Below are 27,284 nucleotides of genomic sequence, written 5' to 3'. Positions count from 1 at the left end.
TTCAATGTTTCCAGGAAAATGGAATTAATTCATAGGCTTAGCTATGTCAAGGTTGACTATTTTGTTTTAGATAGTTGCTCCCCACAGGGCTGCTCTCTCAAGTGGACCAGGCCTAAAAATCTAAGCAAAGATGACTTTCTTCAGCCAGCATTTCATTACTTGTCCCTAGTTACTAAAAGCAGTGCAGAAAGAAAAAGACGTCTGAAATTAATCAATGCACATTTACTGAGATGCGTGCCCTACTTAGCCTGGGTTGAGTTAGAGTTAGATTTCACCAATGTAAGCCAACTCTACGGAGTACTTTCTTGTGACAGCCCTGAGATGACTAACCCCTTACCCATGGAGGTATGCATTCCCATTTGCACGGGAAGCAAATGGGCTACCAGTTGCTGCCCAGGCAAACTGGCGCACACTTGTAGCACCAGAATGATCTAAGTGTTTCCAATACACAGGGTAAGAAGTTCCCATTCTGCCTAAGGAGCAGGGAGTTTAAAGCAATATTTTCAGAAGTACAGACAACCCAGAAAGAGAAGAAACTATTTCTTTCATGGCATTTGAAAAGGTGAACAAAGAAAGATAGGGTTTACGTCCACCTGATCTAAACTGCCTAATACGTTTCTTCAGACCTAGCTCCCACAAAAGGGAACTGTAAGTTGGAAAGCAGCAGATGTCAGGAAGGCTGCACCCTAAACTGTTAACAACAGCTTCCCTCCTAGGAGCTCGAGAAAGGGAAGAGGCAGAGGAAGGGAGGAAGAGTGTCCTGCTGGATTCTCCCTCCACACTGCTTAAATCGGTCCCAAGTTAACAAGTATTGTCTATAATTTTTATTTTATTTTTTTAACTGGAGTATAGATGATTTACAATGTGTTAGTTTCAGGTGTACAGCAAAGTGAATCAGTTATACATATATCCACTCTTTTTTAGATTATTTTCCCGTATAGGTCATTACAGAGTATTGAGTGGAGTTCCAATAAAAATAAGTTTTAAAGGGAAAGAAAATTACCTTATATGTGACACTGAACGCATCAAAGTAATACGACCGAGAGATTCAAAGACCCTATAGGGAAACAAGGTCTCTAGGAAGATGAAAAGATGTTTGTGGAACATGGAAATTGAATCCCTTTGTCCCCAAGAGAAGATGTTCCCTTGTAAACACTGTGTTTGATTCAAAAACAAAAGGACACCGAAGTTTATAAACAATTCTGAAATCAAAGCTCACTGAATGTTTGTGTAAGTCACACTGACTGGTAACAAAAATATATGATGGCCCATGGACTATGGGATTAGAAGAATACTCAGATGTCCTTTCTTATGGGGTCAGCACCTGAAGCAAGGTTCCCTAACTAAGGGGACCAAGGCAAGCCGATCTGAGACATGCTGCATCTGTTCTTGCTTCTTTTGGCCAATGTGATGTTATCAAGGTTCTGTATTCCTGCCTAAACCAGGAAGAAAATCAAATGCATAATGGGGTGTGGGAGCCATCCCGTCTTCTAATTTGTAACTTACCAACTCACCTGTAGCTTCATGCACCTTCTTCCTATTTCTGTATTATACCTAAAGCATAACCTACACCTTGACAATTCAACATCAGGTAGATTTCATAAATTACAGAGAAAGGCCAGCAATTCAATCACCCACCCTTTCCCTCATCAGTGAAATCTCATGGAATGTTGGTTGTCGGACATGGTGACAAGAAAACAGGACATCCAACCATCCTGACTTGTTAGAATCACCATCTAAATGGGATGCCACACCATGAGACAACCACCATATAAATGCCAACGTAAATTTAGTTTACAATATAGAGGGCCCTGGCAAAATGTGTTTCGGTATCTGATGAACAGCAAGCATCCTTTCTCACTCTGCACTAATCTGCCTAATTCCTTGGATTACCTGAGATGATTTGGAAAAAAGGAAAAATTTAAAAATAAATTCCTTCAAACTACTTAAAAGAAAATATCCTAAAATTACCAAAAATACATAATTTTTTCTTTTAAATTCATTTAACCTTTCTCCTCAGGAGAAAGAAAAATTCAATATACAATTTACTCCAGAGAAAACACCTTGCCTTTAAATTTTTAAATTCCAAGGCGAAGAAAGGAAGGAAGGCATGTAGAGAGGGAAATCCTTTGCAATTTCCTATATATTTCTAAACAAAGAAATGTTTTCAAACTATACACTAAGGTTTTCAAGGTATACACTGTCAGAGTCCATGCAGGGGGAGGAATTCTGATGAACCTGCCAGTCCAAGATTAGAGCAACCAGGTGTTTCTATAATCAATCAGAGCTGGAGAGGTGAGACCGTGAAAATGCATGCTTGATGGCTGTGCGAACAAAAATGCAGTGGTTACTATGTGGTGCTTCTTCAGCCACGAGACCTCACATGTGTCCACAAGGCCTTTCCCTAGTTCCTCTGCTTTTGTCTGAAAGAAGCTATAGATCAAATTGCAAACCTCAGGCTTGCAAGTCAAAAACCCACCTGTGGAAGAAACCGCTTCCATTAATGGTTCTTAATGACATACTTTGTTCATTTGCAGTTTAACATACAGAGTCTGTTCACTACTGTGGAAAATGCATCATGCACTCCAGGAACTGGTTCATTAATGACAAAGAAGCATCCTTAAATTACAATACCCAATTGAATAGGGCTGTTATTAAGAAACCTAAAGGATATCTCCAATATGTAAATACATAGCAATACGATTAATCATTCCATGTCGCCTAACATAAAAATCAATAGTATGAATAAAGCCATAAATCAATTAAATCAATGTAGAAACCAGAGGCTAATCCTGCAAAGCTTCATGAATTTATAGGCTGAACGACGACCATGTGAGGAATAAGTAATGCGAATTTCCAATCCCTATGAATTCCAAAGATTAGTCCTAAATTTACTAGAAGCTGTCAACAATTTAAAACATGTTTTATAAAGCTTCATATTTTAAGCATAACTCTACAAAAGAAAAGGGATTAACCAGAAAACACTAATTTAGCTTTTCAAAATCAGTCATTCAACCCACTGGCAGCAAAATGTTGGTAACATGAGTTTGTGTGTGTGATTTTCTATCAAGTTCTTGCAAACCAGTGGGAGAAGGAGAGATTTGCCCAGGACTCTCCAGCACACGCTAGCATGTCTGACTGTACACAGCTACCTCCACTGAGAAGCAGGTATGTTCTATTTCAGCAATTTAAATCTTTAAAAATTAAATGATGAATTTACTCAGACTATACTATTAGAAAGGATATTTATTCAAAATAATCTGTATCATCATGTATAAATTAGTACACTCAGTGTTACGCCTTGAAAATGTATATTCATAGAAAAATGGGCCAAGATTAAGCAAATTAGCTGTTTTTCTATTAACCATTTACTTCATAATAATATGCTTACGATTTAAAAACTATAAAAGAGAAAAGAAAAAAACATTTCTCTCACTTACCTTTCCGTAATAAATAATTCATAATATTTTCATACATAAAACTTTTGAAAATATGCAAAATATTTTCATAAAGTACTAAGTATTTTAAGTATTTGAAGTAATCATTTATGATACTCTCCTTTAAACTGTAATTTGAAGCTCTTAGAATGCCATCTTACACGAAATCATGTATTTTTATTTGATCTTCCACCTACCTAAGGATACTAAAATCTGTCTAAATAGCTACCAAACCTATCCGCATTGCTATGCCTACACTTCTTTCTTTTCATTTATATGACACACTTCACTACTTTATATAAATGAAGTATAAAAATGCACAAGTTAAATAGAGATTAAACTAATTCAGTATGAAATATAAATTTACCACTTGTTCATTTTTATTTAGATTAGGTCTCCCAGTTCTAACAATTTATTCATGCTTTAACTTAGGACATATTTCTGGCATAACTAAATTGAGGGTTGCAGCTAAGGCCAGTGTTACCAGGACATAGTAACATATAAGGAAACACGGGTATATTATTCAAACCAATTAGTATAGATTTAAATTTTAATCATTTCACGATTACATATTCTAAGTAATAAAAACTTTTTAAAACGATGATGTCCCTTTTAAAAATGATATGGAAATGATTTTTCAACATATTTGGGTAATTTCTCTTCCACTGGATATAACTGCCTTAATAGGAATATAGATTTCAGCTAATATATTTTAATATAATATCAAGAATTACCTTTGAATTAGACATAAACCACTACTAACACAAGTCCGCGTCATCTCTTCCAAAATTTGTCCTTCAGGTTAAAAAAACAGACTATTATAGTAAGTAAAACACACATATTTCTCCACATTTTATTTTATTATTACTTAATTCATACAAGTTTAAATAATCTAAGGTATAGGCAAAACAATTATGATTCTTGTGAACACCAGACAACTTAAATAAATCTTAGATCTGTAAAAACCTAGTGACTGTCAATTTTCACCCAAGCAGAACAGAAAGATTTAATGTAAAATCTATTTCCAAGAGAAAACCTTGCCTTTACTTGGGCGGGGAGGGGGGAGAGGGTATGCATAAAATACCTATTAATTGTGGCAATACCCAGAACTTCAATCACATTAGAGTAAAATTTTATGCTAAACCATTTGGATCTTTTCCACCCTAACAGAATTTTAATTGGTTTCTCTATGCAAGAGTTTCAGTACTTCATCACTACGTTTTAAGAGTCTCTGCAAATAAGAAAACAACTGACTTAAAATTTGTTTTTAAAGAATCCCTTTCCTACTTCCTGGTAAGAATCACAGATTGCTTCCCAATGAAAACACAGCATCCTCTCTATTTGCTTTCACAGTAAACTTTAAATAGTGGGAGATGTCCTTTTTCTGAGCACAGAAATGAATACAATGCCCAACAATCAATCACCGACGGGTGAAGTTCACATTGTTTAATAAACAGTAATACTTGGGACACTTCCGAATGAAATACTTAGGTGATGGGGTTAAAAATATTAAAAAATAAGGAAGTCCTGTTACTTTTCTTTTAACTTTATTTGCATCAGTCACATTTAAGAGTTGGAATGTTTATCTTTTTTTTCTGTTTTTATTATTTTATTTTTCAATACTTGTTTTAAAACAAACATTTGACGTTAACATAAACATCTAAATAATGTGCTATATCTTTCTAAATTTAAATAATAAAAAATATGTACTGCCAATTTGACTTAAGACACATTTTTCTTCATTAGTAAGATGGCTCAATTTGCTTTTTTCCTCAAATTTTAATTTTTTAAATAGCACTCTGTTGAAATGATAATGAAAAATTCAATCTAACCTAATTTCTTTTTTTTTTTAACATCCTGGAATGTATCTTTAAACAAGGAGTAACTCCCAATGTGATGTGGAGGACCCATGTGTGAGATGGAATTCTATTCTTAGACTCCTTACAATTTCCCGTGGTAATTAGGAAGCTATATGTCCCCAGTAGAATGATGCTAACAAGCTCCTGCAGTTTCTACTCTAGCAAGAAATCAAAGGGACCCAAAACAGACAACTCACTTCAGTTAAAGGATTATGCAGTCTGGTTATTAAAGCGTAGAAAGCGTTTCTACTGTTTTATATCTGAAGAGACTTTCTAAAAGAATCAGATTCTACAGCCAAGATTATTTACTCAAGAAAGAAGAAAACTAAAGAATGGCCATGGAATGTATTTAGGGAAAAAATATATAAAAGCTATTAGAAGAAGCTCATTTCAGATAACTTGTACATTTTGAAACTTTCCCCAAGAAAGATGGGAAGATAACATAACAAACCTCTATTGCTCCTTGTAATTTCTCATGAAACATCAACACTCTTCCCCCATTTAGTGAGGGTTACTATTAAATTTACAGTTAGTTGGCATCCTTCTTTGGAAATGCAAAGCCACGTAGAAATCAATGGAGTTGACAATTATGAATATGATTCACATGGGTCAATATAACCAAATACACGATAAGATAAATAAAACACCTAGAAAATGGAAAATGTTGAAGAAGAAGAAGGCTTGGCCCAACCAACAAGAGTGACACTCACGTACCTTAAGGACTTCCATTGGCACCTGGGTGGCAGAGGGGAGGGTGGTGGGCACACTGACGTTTATGGCTGGTGTCTGACTCACGGGCACTCTCTGTTGCATGAACTGGGCCGCCTGCAGCTTCTGCTGCTGCTCCCTGCGTTCCTGTTCCTGCATCTGCTCACGCATGAGTTGCTGGCGTAGCAAGATGCGTGATGTCATACTGGAGGAGCTTATTGGAGGCTTGGAGGCCCCAGGATGCTCCTCGGAACTGCTGTGGGAAAACCAAAAAACACAAATTTAGTTCCCTAATGAAACACCTCATTTGCATTTTGGGGTATCCTAAATTCCACCACACTATGAAATGAGCCTGGGCAAATATAATCAGATCGCAGAGCAGTATTGCACCTAATTGAAAATCAAGAGCTGACAGGATTTAAGTCATTAGTAGTTGAATTAAAAGAAGTCAGCTTGATTGCATCCAGGCATTTTTATCATACACTTACTTTTCTGACATTTTATACTGCATACTACTCATCACCACCAAATATAGTGCCACCATATGAAGCGCCAAGAAGAGAGGCGTCTTAATGGCACCCAGATTTCCACATTTAAAAATAAATGGTTTGATTTCCTTTTTTATAGCCAGATCTAACCAAATAACGACTCCTACGTGCTATCTAAATTCCTTGAAGGTATCTGAAATGTTTACTAACACAGAATAGTTTAAAGAAAAGGTGAACTTTGTCATGGGGAAATTTTTCTATGATACAGGGAAGTAAAAATTATTAACGAAAGAAGCATTTGGACCAGAATGTTAACACTGAACTCGACCCCAGTCAGGAAAGAGGGCAGAAGACAAGCTAGTTTGACAACCCAATTCTTCTTTCCCTGGTTTTCTTTATACTGTCTTTTCTTCTGATTCACCTTGGCAAGCCCTATCCTACACACACTTTGTGAGTTCCCCATGAGGCCTACCTCTAATGGCAATGGTACTTATACTACCCAAAACTATTTAAAAAGCTTAAACCCTTGTTGTAAGTCAAAAAGAAAGGACGTCCTGATTTTCCTAAATATGGTTTTCTATTGCTTATCTTGCCAGCTCTATGACATCAGCAAATAATTAAACCTCTCTGCCTTAGTTACCATATCCAAAAAAGAGGAATAACAATAATTTTTTTAATTACCCATTTATTGAAATGGGAGATGTTTTTTAAATGTCTTTTGCATCATTTATACGCTAAAGCCCTACCTCTTAGGGATTTTGTGAGGATTAAATAAAATAATGAATGAAATAAGGCACACAAATCCCTTAATGAGTGCTATGTAGTACTGCCTTAATAAATGTTTGCTGTTGCAATTATTATTATCTAGAAATTTTAATTGTTTCCAGTAATATCATTTTCTTTTTTAAAAAAATCCCTATTTAGGGCAAAGAATATAAAATCTTAATTAGCACTGGAAACAGAAAAAGAGTAACATTTGCCAAAATATTCACTCCAAAATTACTCTCCAAAAGAAGTATTTGCACCTTTAAGCTTCCTTCCTTGAGTATAAATCCCAATATTGTCCTTATCTTCTAACAAAGGCAAAATAAAGCCATTAAATCACAGACCAGCCTTATAAACTCCTTAAAGATAGGAACCTTCAAACTCTACAGGTAAAAAAACATGCTAAAGGATGAAGAAATGTTTGCATTTCACCCTCACATAGTTCCAGAAAATTACATAATAAAACTTATACTAGCAGTTAACTCATTACTCAGCACAGAAAACTGGTTCAACAAACTATGATAAGTTAATATAATATAATACTATATATACCCACTAAAAATGGTGTAGAGATATATTTATGGTTGTGAATAAAAACTACACAATATAATAAACTTAGAAAACCCAGCTGCAGTAAAGTATTCAAGGTAGGATTCAACTTAAAAAAATGTTCACTACAAGAATAAGTGCAAAGATAATGCTACCCTGAGCCATTGCCGGTATACATTATCACAAACCTTTAAGAAAACAACAGTATTGGGCTTCTCTGGTGGCGCAGTGGTTAAGAATCTGCCTGCCAATGCAGGGGACACAGGTTCAAGCCCTGGTCCGGGGAAGATCCCACATGCCACAGAGCAACTAAGCTGGTGAGCCACAACTACTGAGCCTGCACTCTAGAGCCCGCGAGCCACAAGTACTGAGCCCACGTGCCACAACTACTGAAGCCCGCACACCTAGAGCCCGTGCTCCACAGCAAGAGAAGCCACCACAATAAGAAGCCCGCTCAGCACAACCATGAGTAGCCCCCGCTCGCCACAACTAGAGAAAGCCCGCGTGCAGCAACAAAGACCCAAGGCAGCCAAAAGTAAATTAATTAATCAAAAAAAAGAAAATAACAGTATTATCAATTTGATGCAGAAATTTCATTGATGGATAATTTTCTTAAGAAAAAAATTCAAAATGTAGAAAACCTGACATTAACAAAGCTGTTGACAAATTGCACAATATTGTGAACCACCTAAATCTGTCCCTTAACATGAACATGATTATGTAAATTATGAGGGGAGATGTGGGTCAAAGAATACAAACTTTTAGTTATAAGATGAGTAAGTTCTGGGGATCTAGTGCACAGCACGGTGACTGTAATTAATAATACTGTATTGTACACTTGAAATTTACTAAAAGAGCAGATCTTAAGTGTTCTCACCACAAAAAAGAAAATAAATAGTAACCATGTGAGGTGATGTGTTTCACAAAGCATATATGTAAAAAATCATCGCATTATACACCTTAAATAATTTTGTTAGTTATACCTCGGTAAAGTTGAGGAAACAAATAAAACCATTCAAAAGCTTTAAGAATAAAATAGGTTTAAAAAACAGTAAATTATGATACATAGATTTGATAATATACCTTTTTTTAATCGCACAACTACAAAGTGAGAAATGCATGTCCTAAGAGTAAATTAAAAAGTAGGATCAAAAGTGGATTTACATTCTAATTTAAAATAAGGAGAGAGTGTGTATGTACACAAATACACACATGACTAGCAAGATGATCATAGTTGCCACCGTGGGAGTGGAATTATAGGTAAATTTCTTTCTCTTTACTTTTTCCCCTGCAAACCATAATAAAGCCATAGTATTTTTTCAATGGCAGAATATATGCCACTAATTGAAGAACATGAGGAACATGAACTAATTTACAAGCATGAAGAAATAACTTGAGTGATCAAAGCCACCGTTTGGCTAGAAGACACTGGATCCATCACAGACAGTATTTTGACAATAGGATGGGAAAGTACTGCCTTATATCCAGCACACTTGTTCTCTTGGAAGTCTTCAGAATCCCAGAAGACTTAATCCCTCTTTCCTTTATAGTTTCCTACAGATGTACAAGACTGAACAATGTAAATACTCTGTATTATTTTTATAGCATACATTCATCCACACCATAAAAATACCTAGCCATTCCTCAAAAATACTCCATCCTTAAGTTTCTGCTAAAAGGCCATCAAAAGAAAATGCATTTTCCCACTTTTGAGTATGTGTTCAGAGCTCAAATGTACTTTCCTAAACCCAGAAAAGAAGGCTATTTTAAAATAAATAAATAAATAGATGGTCTTACTATTCAAAGCCTGTCAGGTTAAAACATTCCCAGAGAGACTGATCCTTTTGATAAAATCAGGAGCAAACCTTTGTGCCATAGCAAATGCAGCTGTGGAAAAATCGCACTAATTAGCTGCTCAAGACGAGCCATTGGCCGTGATACAGGGGGGAAAATCCTTTCAATTAACAGTAAAGCATTCTTGCGACGTCTTAAGTTAAAGTTACTAGTTATCAACCACACTAAGGCTGCAGACTTTAAAGTCAACTACAGTATCATTTAAAGCATTTACTGAAATAGCCTAACAGGAAAAAAAATACATATTTATATGGCAGACCCCTATAAATAAATTAAAATTCCACAAAAGAAAAGCTAGCAGGGCTCAGCTAATTGACATTTTAATAAATCTTCTCAGAAAAAGGAAAAAGTAGTCACTTCACTACACACACTCCCTGCGGGATATTTCCATGTTAAAGATGACTCTCAGAGTCTCAGCCTTAATCTCGATCTTTTAAACATTGCTTTCTCTTAGAAATAATTGAATGGGCAATTATCACCTTGCTGACAAAAATGAAGATACCTACACTTCAAAATGTTACCAGGTCAAATGAGCATAATGATTTAAACTCAAAGTCGAGGTTTATGTGACAGTATTACAGGTGGCCAAAAGCTTATTTTTAAAATGAGGACCTGATGCTTAAACTACTAATAATAAGCAAGAAGAGTTGTCCCAATGCATTTAATTTTAAAAGCTAACTGAACTCATCCAGGGCCCAATCTGCATTAGATAATCCTAATTCCATCAGTCTGATTCCTTTTAATCAGATTATGTAAAGGTCATTTATTCAACAAATAGTTATTGAGTGTTTCCTCTGTGCCAGGTGCTGGGAACACCTGGTTTCTAATCTCATAGAGTTTAAAGCCAGGGTCACATAATTTTTCTACGATGCCTTAAAATTAAGTCAATTATGTAGATTATCTGGCTCTTATCTAGTTCCACATGGGAAGGTGTACCTCTCACCACGAGAAATCACCCTTTGAAAGCCAAATGAAGAGGAGACAAATGCCTTTACTGGCACTTACCGAATCACTGAAGCCAGACATGCAACCTCCCTGACAAGTGGGAATTGCTCAATGGTGACTCAAGGAGGACGGCCATCAACTGGACGCAAGTTCTAGCTCAGTCACTGCTGAGCAATCTGATCTTTAACGAGCCACTCAATCTCTCTGAGCCTCTCCAAAACCCACCCCCTAAATGTACAGCAGTGATTGAGTGAGCTAAGTTAAAGTGCTCAACACAGCGGCTAGAATATGGACACTTACATAAATAGCCATAAATGTGACTCAAGTTCCTACCTCGATGGCTGAATTTACATTTTTAACCTTCAAAGTCAGCCTCTTCTCTGTGATGACAGAGGTATGTGGACATGTGCTCTGAATTATCTGGTATGTTCCTAAATTCAGAGTTAATTCCACTGCCTTGATCAACCACTTAAATGTATCAGAAATTCCATGAAATCCAATACCTTGCCATCCAAACAACACCTGCCTGACCACCCCTCACCTTTAACAGTGATGCCAAAACCCCCTCACCAGACTTTAGGAATCAGTCTTTGGTCTCCATATCATCGTCATCCAAGACATGAATCTGGTTGTCAGTTGAAACTTACCTTTCAGGAGGAAGGAGCTGATACACTTTCCCCTACATTTCCTCTCTTCAATTCCTCAGGCAGAGTACAGCCCTGACACTTACTAACCTGTGGCCATGGCCAAGTCAGTCAATCTCTTTGAGCTTCGGTTTTCCCTTATTTATAGACTGTTTAATATATCTGCCTCTGAGCATTGTTAGGAGGATTAAAATTTGTAATAGATGTAAAAAGCTTAGCACGATAACCAGAACATAGGTCACATAAACTGGAACAGAGCTCAAAAATTAGTAGTAAAATAATATGAAACCATGAACATGCTACTTCTTTTTTGATGCAAGGAGGTGAATTTCCATAAGCCTATATGCAAGTTTGGACCATAGCAGATCTGCCTTTTAAGGTTTAGGCGATCCCTATTTAATTCAGAGAATCTGACAAAGTTTTGCTGGAGTGGAGGGAAGATAATTTACCCTGCAGTTCTCTCACCAGATATAAAGTAAAAATCCTAACATTTTTCTCCAGGAAAAACTAATCTTCTTTATAATCATTCAGGTGATAGAGCTCAAAGCCTAGCATTTGCCTGTACTGGATACAATGTAATTATGTCCAGGAAAGCACAATGGCTAATCACATACACAGTGGAGATGCAGGAAGGCATGATAATTAACCTCATGCACAGGTAAGAAAGCTATACGGAGAACACGTTAAGCTACCAGGGTTTCCAAATGCAAAAGGCTGGCTGCCACAATATCTGCTGTCTAAAGTCAAAATGCCCAGGCTCTATACCTAGAAATTCTGACTTCAGGTTAGCTAAGGCCTAGGAGTCAATGTGTCTACAAAAACTCTGCTCCTGATTTGGATGCCATGCTTAGAAACTAGAACACCTAAGATTACCCATTTGTTTAGTAGAAGAGCTGGGACATGAACCCACATCTTTGATTCTTAGACCAGAACACTTTCTTCCATGTCTGAGGAAATGCACATTCCATTCCCCACCTCCAGTAACCCTCACAAGAGCTCTGAAGAGTCCTTCTGATACTGAACCCAACATGTTGAACGGAATGAAATGGGAAGGACTACTTACTCCTGCCAAACAGGCTATAAAATCAAACAGACAAAAACATTTGTGCAGATACTGCCAATGGATCGTCATGGTTACAACACAACTACTCTATCATAAGGAAAAAATCCACAGGTTGAATCTACAAAAATGTTGTTCTGTCAGCAAAAAGAAATTTTTAAGAGTCTTTAGAAAGTAAGTCCAAGCGCATAAATCACCGAAATAAGAGTCAGTAAATGGACATATCTTTTTAAATGGCAGTCTGGGTATCTAACATTTTAGAATGATCAGCACTTCCATTATCTTAACCTTTCCATTCCTTCCAAAGTCATCGCTTTGTAAGCGTAAAGATGGCTTCTTCATCGTGAATGGTGGAAGCAAGTACCAACAAGAAAATACATTGTTACTTGTCTACATGATATATATATGAAATATATGGTATGTCTGATATATGGTATATATGATATATATGATAAATATATATCTCACTTAAAATAGCTGAGAGTATAACTCATGTAAACATGAAAGTACCAGATTTCACAGTTTGGCTTCAAAAATTGAGATCTTGTGCACTTCAGGCATCACCAACCTTGGTTTTAGTGGTCAAGAAAAAAACATGAAAACATGCCAAACATCCAGCTTTTTCTGGTAACATTACCAGCTCAGACAATAAATACTACAGGTTTCTGGCATGGAGGAAATAAAAAGACTTGCAGAGTGTACCTTGTCTTCCTCCTCTTCTTTCCTTCAACAAATATGTGAATGCTTTGGCAAAGCATGTCCAAGGGCCGGGTTCTGCTAGACGTGAGGGTAGCATGGTGTCCAGAGTGGACAGAACACCTGTCCTCTGGAGCTCTTTACTCTCCAGGGTACAAAAGGAGGAAAGTATTATAAAAAGCAAGAACCAGCAATCATATGCAAGTTAAAAATCTAAAACTGTTACTTTTCAACACCTGAACCCCAATTAGTTTGAAAACATCGGAGTCTCTCCGTATCTACTCAGGATTAGTATTCTTTAAGCTGGACCTTTGACAGATGCCAGTAAGAGTAATTTCAATAATTGATTACATCAAAATCAAAGAGGAACATAATGAGATTCCCAATATATCAATATTCTTCAAAAGAGGGTACAAAAAAATGATACCCTGGAGTGCAGGAAGAAAAGATTAAAATTTATATAAAATTTATCCATCATTTCTATTTTTGTACATGTTGTATATTATAATATAGTATTAGTATAGTGGCACATGTATAACATTTGTAAGTAAAATAAAACACGTTGAGAGAGTCTGCTTGAAAAAAAACCTTACTTTAACTAGGAGGGACGGCCAAAAATGTTTGAGACCTCTGTAATATTAGACCAATGCTCTTCTAGGCAACGTTCCTCATCAGATGTTTTTTAAGTTGATTATTTTCACCCCTCCCAAAGAGAGTTTCTCACTTCTATACACTCCAACCAAGGAGAATCTCTTACTAAAAGGTATTTTCCAACAAGGATATGAAGGTGCCATTTCCTCATTTTAAGGCCATGACTGTCCTCCATTTCCCACAGATGCCACCACGGGTTTCCATGCTCCCCTAACTCTCAATTCCCCTTGAAGAAATTATATCCGTCAGCCTACTATCAAAAAGCTATAAAGCGGATGAAGCTGAGGGTCCCACACTCACACTTCTTGTCTCTCCTATCAAGCTGCCTTTCACTAGACCATGTTGTAGAATTCTTGTTTACACTGTCCGACTATGGAATCTCATTCATATCTAGACGCCATGCTTTAAAAGGCTCTGAAAAATTCGCCTATAAGGTGTAAGTAATTGATATGGCATGACAAGATATCCCACTTAAGAGTATTTTAAAAGAAAGAACTTTTTATCCGAAACTATGACAATCTAATGACAGAATTCAGACATGAGTGTGAAAGTAATTGGAAGGATCTTTTTAAAGACAGAAAAGCCTTCTATCTCTACTCAAATAACTGCCCCCGTCACAGGGCATGCTCTGTCCACTTGTCTAGACAACGTCACAACAGGTCAGAGAAGATTCAAAAGCCTTAATCGCTTAACAATTACTGCATGTCTAGAACATATCAACCAAGATGCAAAGTCTGCAATACTGTGTGGAAATCAAGACAAAAGTACCAATTGTGATCTCAGGAGCAGTGAATGTGTGCACCTGTCATGGTTTAAAAGCCAGCCTTACAAAGAGTGGTAATGATTTATGGTGGTCACATGGTACTTGTGCCTGCCCAGCATCCTGTCCCACTTCTTTGGCAAAGGACCCTGATTTCACCTTGAAAAATCAGTCTCCTCACTTTTCATTCCCGAGGTAGGTTATGGCGGTGCTGCCAACTCCAGACATAGAAACACAACGTAAGTTGGACCAATCAGCATACCCATCGAATGTGCTTGTGCTCTAAAATGGTCCAATAACAGTCAGCCCTATGCTGAGTAGAAATAGAAATATTGACTAGAAATACTGGGGTAAAAGACCTCTATGTATACTAATGTTTGGAAAGATGCTAGGATATAAATCTGGAACTTCCTGGACCTATGTGAAAAGAAAGCCAAACTAAATGAAACAGTGATGTGAGTTGAAAGAGGGAAAAGAAGCCTGAGAAGGCAGAATGAAGAAGGAGCCAGTGTTTAGATGACACAGAGCATCTGGATCAAACCATCCCTGAAGTCTTGATAACCCTGGATATAGGATATGGATTTACAAGGGACTCTCAATCTCCTTTTCTGTTTAAGCCAGTTGGATGTGCTCTGTTATACCATAGCTCATTTCTGTGGCATTTTAGAAAATAACAGTTATTCCAAAAAACAAAAAAAAATCAATGTTTCAGCCTAAGAGCTACAACTCAAACAATCTAGTATCCATTCTATTTTCTCCTCGTTTAGGCTGGTACACTGCCACTCACAACATTTCCCAGCTTTCCAGGAGCTAGGTTGGCTTCACGCCTAAGTTTTGCCAATGAGACTTAAGCAGAAAGGTCATGTGGTACGTCCAAAAATTCTCCCTAAAGAGATACCCATCTTTGCCATCATGTCTCCTTGAATTTAGCTGTAATGGCTGCAGGACTAGCAGCCACTCTGAACCATGAGGATGAGAACCAGACTTAAGGACAGAGCTGGAATGTTCCTGGCCCTTCATGACCAGATAGAGCCAGCACTATGAGGGCAGAGATTTCTGTTTTATTCACATATAAATTCCCCAGCACTTAAAAAATACTTAGCATATAGCAGGATGAAATAAATATCTATCCAAAGAGTAAATCTGGTGTCTCTATTCTAATACCCCACCTCCTAAAATCAGATAACACTAAAACCTTAGTGTTGGAAGACCTTTAGTCAAACCATTTGCTTGAGTCAATCCAGTGGCAGAGAACACACTTTTTCCAAAAAGCTCAGTTCTAGAGACCTACTGTATTACCTTAATTCTAAGACAAACTTTCCTTCCATGTTTTAAGAGTTCTCAAGTCAGAATAGATCATATAATCATTGTATATATTCAGTAGAGTTTTCATCTCCCCTGAACAGTCACCTTATAATCAACATTGAATTGGATATAAGGAAATCCATTTGATAGACAAATACTGTGGCACTGGACTAATCATAGCCACTCAAAAGCTCAAAGGAGTTATAGTTTGGATAACCCAGAAATCTGAGCATCGGAGAAACACACTTAATTAAAAGGCAGAGGAAGAAACATCAATTCATTCAGTATCTGAAATGAGAATCCACAGAATGGAACAGAGAAAGGCACGAGACATGGGCCCAGAATACCTCTGTTGAGATCCCAGCTGTCGTTTCTCAGCTATATGACATGGGCAGGACCTTTCACCTGCCCAAACCTTAATTTTGTCATCTACAAAATGGAGGTAGGAAAAAGTACCTTTGTCACAGAGCAAGTATGAGAACTGAATGTATTAATGCAAGTAAGATTCTTAGCGTAGTGGCCAGCACACCGTGCAGACAATAAGTAATAGGCAATGGATTCTTCTGTGCTGTACTTCAATTCCTGGATTGGTACCCTCTGAGGCTCCTAGTAACTTGAAACTAGTGAAAACTGACAAGTTATTTTCTAGGAAGCCAAATCTCTTACAATGTTGCCTTCTGCTATGGTGTTTCTTTGCTTTCCTAGAGGAAAACACAAAAGAAACAATTAATTCACAGTGTGTGCCCTCCAAAAGAGCAGGCACAAAGAAGTTAATGGGCAACAGCTCAGTGAACAAGTTTTGTCAAAGATGTGTGCTAAGAATTTCATTCTGCGAGTTCATAAAGGAAGCATGTTCCTGTAGCCAGTATTTTAGTTAACCGGAAAAAAAAAAATTCAAAATCAATTAAGCAAAAGTAGTTGAAATTAAGAATTAATTTGGGTGTAAATTCAAGGATGACACCACTACTGTCCTTAAGCTGAATGGCATGTTTGATCCAATCATGATATCCATTAATTTGCTTAAAAATATTTCAAAAATTAGTACGTTTTAGGGGACGTTGTTGTGGGGTATGAATCACAAAGAATAGCCATCATCTCCCTAACTAGTATCTGATTTACAAAGCAGAAAATTATAACATTTCTAACAGCACAACATTTTAAATACACAATTATGTATACTCTGTTCATAAAATGTTCTATCATTTTAGAGAAATGAGTAAACTGTTTTAATGACATACAATGAAAAACATCTATAAAAGCAAACAATACAGCAAAATTAGCAAATGAAAAATAATTTTAAAAGCTACTGTAAAACCTTTTAAAGATTTACCTACTGAACATTAGGAACTTTTACCACAATTACATTTATGGGAATTTTATTTTTTTCAGAATCAAATTCTCAAAATAGTTCTGCTACATTTAGTATTTTTCCATTATTCTTGCCGTCTTTAAACACACCTTCACAAGCTGCTGAACATAATGCTTTTCTGACTTAATCAGAACCTCTCTCATGACCCAGGAACGTTCAGTAAATAATTATTAAGCTCCAGAGGTGGCTTTTGCTTAAGTTGATTTGCTTGAATGCTTATTCACTTAGGGACACAGCTTTTAGTATTGTTTTCAAATCTTATCGCCTAACATTTAAAGTAAATGTTGAAGGAAATGGGGGAGTGGGAGGGGAGAGCTATGATCCATTTAGCATTTCTCCATTTTAGTATTTCTTTGAAAGTGCCAATTTCAAGCTTGTTCTACATTTCTATGCCAGACAGATGATTCTGATTTTGGATGTTTTGTTTTCCTCTCAAAGAGAAAAAAAAATCAATATGCAGAAATGCAAATGAGATGTTTATTAATGCAACTGTTACTACTCCACAGTTGGGGGGGGATGGGGGGGCAGGGGGGGAGAAAGCAAAAAATCCAAAGTGTTTGCAATGGGGCAATTTTGACCAATGTCACTAAGCACGCTCGTTTTCCTGAAGAAAACCCTTTTTTATTCATCACAAAGCTGGGCTGCAGTCTACCTAGTAATCATAAATCAAGCTCTGTTCTCACTCAGATTTTTCAAGCAGTCATTTTCTGGCATGATTAATTTAAGACCAACATTCCATTTCAAAAGAGAAGGCAGAGCTAATGGGCTAGCATTTCAATCCTGCCTCCCCCCACAAATTAGTCGTTATCCTTGTCATAGCCACCTACTAGAGGTTACAGCTGAAGCCGATTAAAGCCACAGTCACAGAGTAACAGTTCCAGTATTTTTAACTCCGAATAGTACCTCCCCTTTCTCTGTCCTCCCCTTAAAAAACAAAAACAAAAAACAAAACCAGAAAACAAAACTCCTGTCAAGTGGTCCCAGGATTATTTCCAGAATAAAACTTCACTTACAGATATAAGCTTTCAAAGGAACAGGGCATGAACATCTGAACTCTAAGCGCCTCCATCTTTTTTCCTTTAAGGTGTTCTGCAAGCCCTTGGTGAAGAGTGAAAGTCAAAGTTAGTTCTGGCACTGGCTGTGTCACTAGGGGTGGCTCCTGATAAGGCCCTGGAAACTCCAATCCAAGCACAGCTCGTGCTACAACCGTGCCTGGTGTCTGTCTGAAACAGCAGACCTGTTTAATCCAGTACCTACTGTACCTGCAGGACAAAAATGCTGCCTCACCCTGCAACGGGGGCTTCGCCAGGACACAGGCACCACCAGAAATCCAACCCAGCAGCCAGGTGACACCTTGGGATGCTTACTTAGCCCTCCCGAGCACAGACAGGTACCGGTGGAGGCTTGCAGTGGCTGCGCGTTACAGAGAATGGGAAACCTGAGGTAATTTCACATACCGGTGAATTTCTAACACTTAAAAGACCCACAGAATCCAGGAGGGTTGTGGGACAGCTTCTGCCCCTTCTCAACTGGGGAGACCTCTAGCATCAGCTCATCACACACCTCTAGCTGCTTTGCATCCACGCACAGGCATTTCTGGAACTGGAGCTTGATTACTGAACGTGCTCTCCTGCTGACAAGCTAGAGATCTGGACAACATTCCTTACCCTCAGATCCCAAGAATATACGGAGGGCTACCCTTGCCCAGTCCTGGTGGAAGTCAAACACAAGCTGCTTCAACTGTGGGCACTATCTTTTAGGACATCTTTAGGCCATACATCTGTGTATTCTTAGATTGTCATCTAATTAAATTCTGAACGTGCCGAAATAATAATACATGCTCTCTCAAAACATGCTTTAAAATTGTGACATGACCTCAATATTATCAAATACTGATGCAGCTCCTACAGACTCAGCACACCAAAGATGTCCTGCCCACTTATGAAAATATGTCTGTTTCTCCCTACACACAATTCAGAGGTCAGAACAAAGACATCTGACATGGACTAGCTGTGTATCCTGGGCAAGTTACTTCACCTCTCTGTGCCTAAGAGTTTGTCTCCGAAGTACATAGTTGGAAAACAATGCAGTCTCTATAAGCCATAATCCAACTTGAATTTTATAATGTAATGAAATTATCTTTCTTTAATTTCCCTTTAATAATAGCAAATATCCAGCCAGGAGTCTCCGACAAGCTATTTCTGGCTCTTTTTATTCTTTGTTCATTTTTTCTTTTGTAGAATAAATATTTATGGAACACCTACTACGTCCCAGGCACTGTGCAAACTCTTGGAGTTTACAGTCTAGTGGGACACATATTAAATAATCACCCAAATATATAATGAAATGTGGTAAATGCTACAAGGAGCTGGGAAAGCTTAAAGTGTAAGGGTCAGAAAAGGTTTCCCTTAGGCAGGGGCCTCTGGGCATAGAAGTGAGTGGGGGTATCAGTCATGAGTTACGGGTGTGGAGCGGGGCATGGGAGAAGAGTCTTCTGAGCAGTGGTAATGACATGTGCAAGAATCCTGAAGTGGGGAGTTAGAAGGAAGATTCTTTGTGGCTGGAGGACAGAGAGTAAGGGAAATCCTGGCGTCCGTGAGACTAAAGCAGTGGCTAGGACCAGACCATCAGGATCTGGGAGATCACAGAAGAGTCACTGATTTTGTTCCAAGATGAACAGGAAACCACTGAGAGGTTGGTTGTAAGCAGGGAAGTGATGGGCTCAGATCAGAGTTTTTAGAAAGGTCCCTCTGGCGGCTGCTATATCGAGAACCACCTAGAGAAGGAACAAGATTGGCTACTGCAATAGTCCTAGTAGGAGGTGATGATACTTTATGGGGGAGGGGGAGGGACAAGAGTGGAGAGAAGTGGATTAAAGTGGGTAGATTACTGGTAAAGCTAAAGACCAATAAATAGAAGGAATGGGGGTGGGGTGGGGAATCCAGGTCCCTGATGCAAATGATTGCATTCATTAACAATAGTTATTGAGGAGTTTCTACACACTTGGCATTGTGCTGGGTACTAGGGTTAACAGATGACTAAGATGCCACACTATTCCCCTTACTAACCTACTCCACACCTCACTTCTCCTGCCTCTAACACAGTTTGGCATAAAAATGAAGAACACAGGTTCTGGACTTCCCTGGCAGCGCAGTGGTTAAGAATCTGCCTGCCAATGCAGGGGACACGGGTTCAAGCCCTGGTCCAGGAAGATCCCACATGTCGCAGAGCAACTAAGCCCATGCGCCACAACTACTGAGCCTGTGCTCTAGAACCTGCGAGCCACAACTACCGAAGCCCACGTGCCTAGAGCCCATGCTCCACTACAAGAGAAGCCAATTGCAATGAGAAGCCTGTGCACTGGAACGGAGAGTAGCCCCCGCTCACCACAACTACAGAAAGCCTGCACACAGCAACGAAGACCCAACACAGCCATAAATAAATAAATTAATTAATTAATTAATTAAAAAAAAAAAGAAGAACACAGGTTCTGGTGTCAACTTAACCAGGTTCAAATCCCACCACTTACTCATTCCGTGACCTTGTGCAAATTTACTAAACTTTCCATGTCCCAGTTTCTTCACTTGAGAAAGGGGAAATGATAAACGGCTATCCTGTAGGTTATTGTTAAAACGGAAGGAAACAATATATGTAACGTGTATGGCACAGTCTGACACACAGTAAGCTCTCAATTAAAAAACAGCTCTTACAATTATGATTGTAGTTGGAACTGTCTATTCTCGATGCACACTGACCAATCTACAGAACCAATGGAAATGCAACAGAGTGAAAAAAAAACATAAAGAAACTGGAAGATCAAAGAAAACAGAGAGGGAAGGAAATTACCGTATCAGGACCTTAAAGGGATGATTTTTTTCAAAGACCAAGCTGGACTCTCTCCCACCTTGGACACTATTTGAAGCTGCATTAAGTTACAATGCACCCGGGTAAGTTTTACAACTGAAACCCTGATTTATTACATGCTTACACACAGGGAAAATCTGTACCCTCTGTGGGCTCTCAAACGTTGATCACGAAACCAATGGAATCAATTCCAGCCATTCCAGCAGGGACAGGATGTGGTGGCAAATGCTCCCCTGGCATGTCCCGCCAATGACATCACCTGACATTTTGTCCTGGACAATCTACCACCCCAAGGAGGCTAACCGCTGACCATTTACATAAGTGTTCAAGTAAAATTACCTTTAAGGGGCACGTGTTCAACTTATTCATGGTACTTCAGAAATATCTATATTATGCTAATGTTCTTGGGGGATCTCCCTGAACACAGCAATGAAATACCCACTGGCAAATGGAATAAAGGTTGACTTACACATCTGACACCATCTACAAAATTCATAAAACATTACATACATTTCCACGATACTGCCCCTCAAGCAGTCATGCAATTATTCAACAAATGTCTTCTGAGGGGCAGCAACCATGTCTGTTTGGTTTACTATTGTATCCCTAGAACCTAGTAGAATAAATAGTCCATGGTTCAGAAATAAAGACGCAGACGTAGAGAATGGACTTGAGGACATAGGGAGTGGGAAGGGTAAGCTGGGACGAAGTGAGAGAGTGGCATGGATATATATACACTACCAAATGTAAAATAGCTAGCTAGTGGGAAGCAGCCGCATGGCACAGGGAGATCAGCTCGGTGCTTTGTGACCACCTAGAGGGGTGGGATAGGGAGGGTGGGAGGGAGACGCAAGAGGGAGGAGATATGGGGATATACGTGTATGTATAGCTGATTCACTTCGTTATAAAGCAGAAACTAACACACCATTGTAAAGCAATTATACTCCAATAAAGATGTTTAAAAAAAAAAAAGCCCATGGTTGATGTTCATACGTTTAAAATGGATTAATCTATAATGTGTAAGCAACTCTCTTGTTCACATTTGTACTATTCAGATATGTATCCTAAGTGCATATACATATATAAATCCACATGTATAAACACACACATATATACATAAATGCATATATACACCGAAACCCTAAATTTAAACACAAACTAAGAATTGGTAGCAGAGGAAAAAGAAAGATACTATTTTTTAACACGAAACGCTGAATGCAGAATAAAAATATTACCTGTACTCCAATACAATTCAAATCTTAATTACTACTCCTTGCCCCAAATTCCAGCAAATCAACTAGAGTCATCAGAATTCTTACTGACCTTTTTCAAAGACAACCTTAACTAAAATGGAACTTAAAACTATCAAACATCCAAGTGACAGCCAACTTTTCCTTTTTCTTTTTTTCTTTTTTTTTTTTGGCTACATTTGGGCCTCAATCTTTTTTGAAGGAAAAATTCAATCACTATGTTGAACATGTTAGAGAAGAGATAAGAGGTTTTACTTGTTATCCAGTCCAAAACTCAGCTGAAGAAAAGTAGAACCACTCTTTTATCACAGTCAGAATTCTTCTTGTTTTATTTGGGTATCAAATGTTTTATTGCCCCCAAAGCACATCATTTTCTTATATCTTTCCTTCTGATAGTTATTGCTCTTTTCAGTAAACTACTTCTACTCACCACCCTCAAAATAGTTAACATTTGAGGACTTAATACATGCCAAGGACTATACTGACCCATGAACTACGCCCCTACATACAACTTAGGAAGCACCTACCCTTCATGTTTTATTGTGATCCCAGCCAATGGTTCCCAAACGTGTATCCCTATCAGAAGCACCTGGGGACATTTCTCCCCACTCCATCTCCTTAAAATCAACTCAGGAGCATTTAAAAATACAAATGTCAAGAATCTTTCCCCAAACAAATGATTGAGACTCTCCAAAGGCATCGTTTTGGATTCTATATTTTTAAAAAAATTCTCATAAAGGACTAATGTGAAGTAAGGCCTGGGAACCACTATTATACAACATAATATACATAATTATATATAATATATTCTATGTAAATTATCTCTCCAAGAGTGACAGAAAAACACCCAAGAATGTAAGTTCCCTTTATTTGTTGAATAAAGAAGTCTTTACTTGAATAGTTCGATATATTAAAGTGTTCACTTGGAGTTTCAATGAATATGCTTTGAATGTTGAGTGAAAGCCTTGATTCACGAGTATCATGAAAGTGATTACAAAACTCACAAACTACTCTCCAGAGTAACAAACACTCTTTTCCCCACATGCCATCGTGTTCACGCTCTGGAAAAAGATGCCACCGAAAGGCCCTTTTACTCAAACATTTATTGATGCACGCAGCATTTGCGAGACATCTCTCAAGTGCTGTGGGGAAGATAAACAGGAAGATGCAAGAGGCTCTGCTTCTCTGGGGTGAGCCCCAGAGAAACCCCAAACTCACGTACACAGGCCCATGGTAAGAGGGAGGAGGAAGGACAGAATGGCTGCTCCAGGGGCTCCTTCCCAGGGGGGCTCCTTCCCACCTTTCAGATGAGGTCTCACAGGTTTTCTGTTTCTTCCCTAGGGAGGGCTTCCCCTGCCCCCTATCCTACCTAAAGCAGGAACACCCACTTCTGCTATTTACTCTCCCAGTAAATGTTTTTTTTCTTTCTTTCATAGCACTTACTCCAACTTCTAATCATTTTGTTTGTCTTTCATCCTTGAGGGCAGGGTTCTTCCTTTGTATTTATTTCATTCTCGGTGCCTGGAATAAAGTAAGTGCTCAATAAATTTTTGCTAGATGGATGGATGGGTGGGTGGGTGGATGGATGGATGGATGGATAAATGGATGGAAGAATGGATGGATGAGTGACAAAATGAAAAAGATCAGGTAATGAAGGAGCTATGAAATATAATTTGATGATGGCATTTAATTAATTAGGAAGTCAATAGGTATAAGTGGGACTCACAATTGTACACTTTTCATTTGGAAGCTTTTAGTTGCTGAACACAACTCACTTTTATGGATAAAGTATTAGGATACAAAGTTACAAGGAACTGGCAACCCAGCAGTTCTAATTTGAACCCCTCACAGCATGACTGAGGGAAATTTTTAATGACTACTTACCTGCAGAAATAAGTGTTCAGTACCACTCAGTAACGTTTATCTCTTTCATCCTGTTTCTTCTTTTTTTTTTTTTTTTTTTCCTACTACCAGGAACAGATCTCCCTGTAACAATGATGGTACAGCACCTTCTGAAAGACGGCTCATTGTACCTGGCTCACAAAGCAGCCCTTTAAGGTTGAAAAGGAAAATGCAGACAAGACCAAGATGACCCCAGGTAAACTTAATCTAGGCTCATGTCAACATTATGAAAGAAATGTTAGATGCTTATACAAATATCCAGAAGAAAAAAATAATGCTTTTTTAAAAACTGTTCAGAAAACTCTGTCCTGAGAATACAGATATAATCTACAAAGAGACATCTCAAATGCTGTCAAAGTAAATCTTTAAGCAATTAATGAAGGGAGAAATAGATGAAATAATAGCTTGGTCTTTCATAAATAATCAATGCGAGAGATTAGTTCCTTCCCTTGAGCTCTCTGATATTATCTGTTAGAGTTCACTTCAAAACAAATACTTGCTCTGCATTAAAGGCGATTCAGGAGCTGTCTCTTTGTTCTCTATAAATGGCAGCGGGGTATTTTCAATAAGCAGACCACAATCTACAAAATAAGCCAAGTTTGTGAGACAACACAAACTTGAGGAGGGAAACACTGATTTGAGATTATGCCACTTTGATGGCATTTCCTCAAAGGAGAAATTTAGTAAAAATGCAATTACTTTCCTTATCTAGGTAAATAAATAGGAAAAGATAATGCTGTTGTCATGGGGGGGGCACAAAGTTACTCACACTACGACTTTATAAGAAGTGAAATCTTCGCCTTCAGGACTTTTCACTTATTTAAAAAGAAAAATGTGGACTTGTCTTTTACTGTAGTAACTCCTTTTTAAAAGTAATTAAAGCCTGAAGAGCAAATAAGCACATAGGGTGTGTCTGCCATCCTCCTAACAGTGTTGAGGACATAAGCAGGAGAGTTCAACCCCATCGTCATCAACAAAGACATCAGTTTCGTTCTTCTTCCAAGCAAGAGTCAAGATATTAAAGTATTTTAAAGCAACACAATATTCAGCTATCAGAAGTGGCCTCCACAGACCACCTTAGCTGAGGTCCTGGCTACAAAGCAGGTAAATCCATCCCTCCCCAGCTTCCCTCTCCGAGACACCAAGGCATCAGCAGCTCAAAGAACCACCTAATCCTTTATTGTCCAAGGGGGAACTGGAAAAGGGATGAAAATAAAGAAGGGTACTCTGTCAGTTAGACTTTCTATTCCATTCACGTAAATCCCATATTTGTATTCCAAAAACTGAGCTGAAGGTACAGACAGACTGTTTCTCATGGAAAATCACAGTGCTATGGTGGAAGGTGCTACGAAAGTGTGTCAGGTGTGAAAGCTCTCATTTGTACAACATGTGGTAAGAATCCAGGGCAGTGACTTTGGCCTGTGAGCAGCAAATCTCTGAGAGGTCCACTATTTCATAAATAAGTAAACAACTGATAAGTCTCTCTTAACAGACGTAAACTTAGCACCGTTTTTCAACTGGAGACAGCATAGTGTGGTGGTGTACTGTAGACACACACATACCCCATGCACTATGTAAGCTCAGGAAAGGTCTAGAGATACTTGTGAATAACATATTCATTCATAGTGAAGGACTAAAAGCTAAGATGTTGATGGCGATCTGAAACTTCTTCTGATAATGGACAACTTCCAATGCTTTTTCAATGACTGTCTTAGCTACAGACAAAACTGCTAGCCCAGGGAACCTTCAGCTCTGGCTCGCTGTGTCAGTTATGTTTTTAATTTGTATTTTTACTATATAAACATACTCAGAAGTCAAGCAGGAAATAGTGTATTTAAATAAGCAAAAGTATAACAAATCAAACCTCTCTGTGTTCAGAAGATCACCATAGGTTAAATTTATGTCCATAATCAAGTTTCCCAAACTTCTAAAGCATCTCTATACTCACTCTTATATTAATGACATCCTGTTTCAGTTATGCTGAGCAAATAGGATTTGAAATGAGAAAAATAATATTTGCACAGAAATCCTTCCTGTCTGTTGATTAAATCTAATCAATCATCATAAGCTTGATACACATTAGCATTCTGAATCTAATTTACACGCTAGGGAGTCCTATAATCAAAGTGTATATTTATGTTGATAGTAAAATGTTAAAGTAACCAATATTTTAAATTAATAGCCTCTGTAATTTCAAGTAATACTGCTATGCAGTAACATAAAAATGAAATCTTTGCTTGAAAAAATTAAGCTATATGTTCTTAAAAAATAAAAAATAGTGCCTAACCAAAACTACCTAATTCTCACTTTGACATTTACCAAGTATTTATTACTCGCCAGCTATTACAGATGAGGCTGGTGATGGAGCTGCAGAGAATCACCACCACTCCCATTCAAGCTTATTAAGCTCCTCGTATCAAACAATGCTGGCTCATTTTTAAAAGATATGGACAAAATCATGAGTAAAAGATAGAAAAATAGAAAGATTTTTATTAAAACTCATTCATTCAACAAATATTTATTGAGCACCTACTACTTTCCAGGCACTACTCAACATGCTTCAGGTACATCAATAATATATCATAGCCCTTAAACTCTGAAGACAGAAATGTTTTGGAGTAACTCTGAATGCTCAAATCATTTATTAATTTAAACAGACAATTTGGACGCTGCATGAATTTGCCATCTTTACGTGCCATCCACAGTGATATTCCCATTAATGCGGACATCTGCTTTCTAATACTGGATTAAGGATCGACGTGTTTTCATTTCCTAGTGTGCCAGGCAGGGAATTTGAAAATCTGAAAATCTGAAAAAATGAGATTGTGTCTCTGCCTCTTTAAAAAAAAAAAAAAGAGGGAGGAAGAGAAAAGACAGAGAATTCATCATATCATCACACTGATAACTGTACCTTTATTTTATCTCTTTTTATTTAAATAAAGAAACAGGGACAAGGAGTGAGGTAACTTGCCTAGAGTCAAGATGTTGATGAGCTGCAGATCTGGGGTTTGAAACTCCAGGGCCCACACGCCTCTCGCTAGGGTTCTCGGTGCCAAGTTTCTGTGAGCCACTCAACAATCACAGAAGCAAACTAATTCTAAAATTAGAACCTTGCATTGGAGCCACCTCTTTAGTGGTCTGTTCCCCACACCCCACACTAGAGTCTGAATTCCATGAA

At 38.0% G+C, this 27,284-nt stretch overlaps 1 protein-coding gene across 12 annotated transcripts in view; it reads right to left on the bottom strand.

Annotated features, from left to right (window-relative positions):
• MITF (melanocyte inducing transcription factor) overlaps positions 1 to 27,284 on the bottom strand; it is a 223,542-nt gene that overhangs the window by 81,085 nt on the left and 115,173 nt on the right. For 6 of the 12 annotated variants that reach the window (XM_073787556.1, XM_073787558.1, XM_073787548.1 and 3 more), the window contains exon 2: positions 6,011 to 6,260. In XM_073787556.1, the coding sequence (XP_073643657.1) occupies positions 6,011 to 6,260 (250 nt within the window). Of the gene's footprint in view, positions 1 to 6,010; positions 6,261 to 18,103; positions 18,189 to 27,284 lie in introns of all 12 variants that reach the window. The other 6 variants (XM_073787554.1, XM_073787555.1, XM_073787557.1 and 3 more) reach the window with 2 other exon arrangements.

This window comes from Tursiops truncatus, chromosome 10, assembly GCF_011762595.2.
Source record: "Tursiops truncatus isolate mTurTru1 chromosome 10, mTurTru1.mat.Y, whole genome shotgun sequence".
Taxonomy (NCBI): domain Eukaryota; kingdom Metazoa; phylum Chordata; class Mammalia; order Artiodactyla; family Delphinidae; genus Tursiops; species Tursiops truncatus.
Note: the sequence above shows the minus strand (reverse complement) of the source record. Positions and strands in the feature narration are given on the sequence as shown.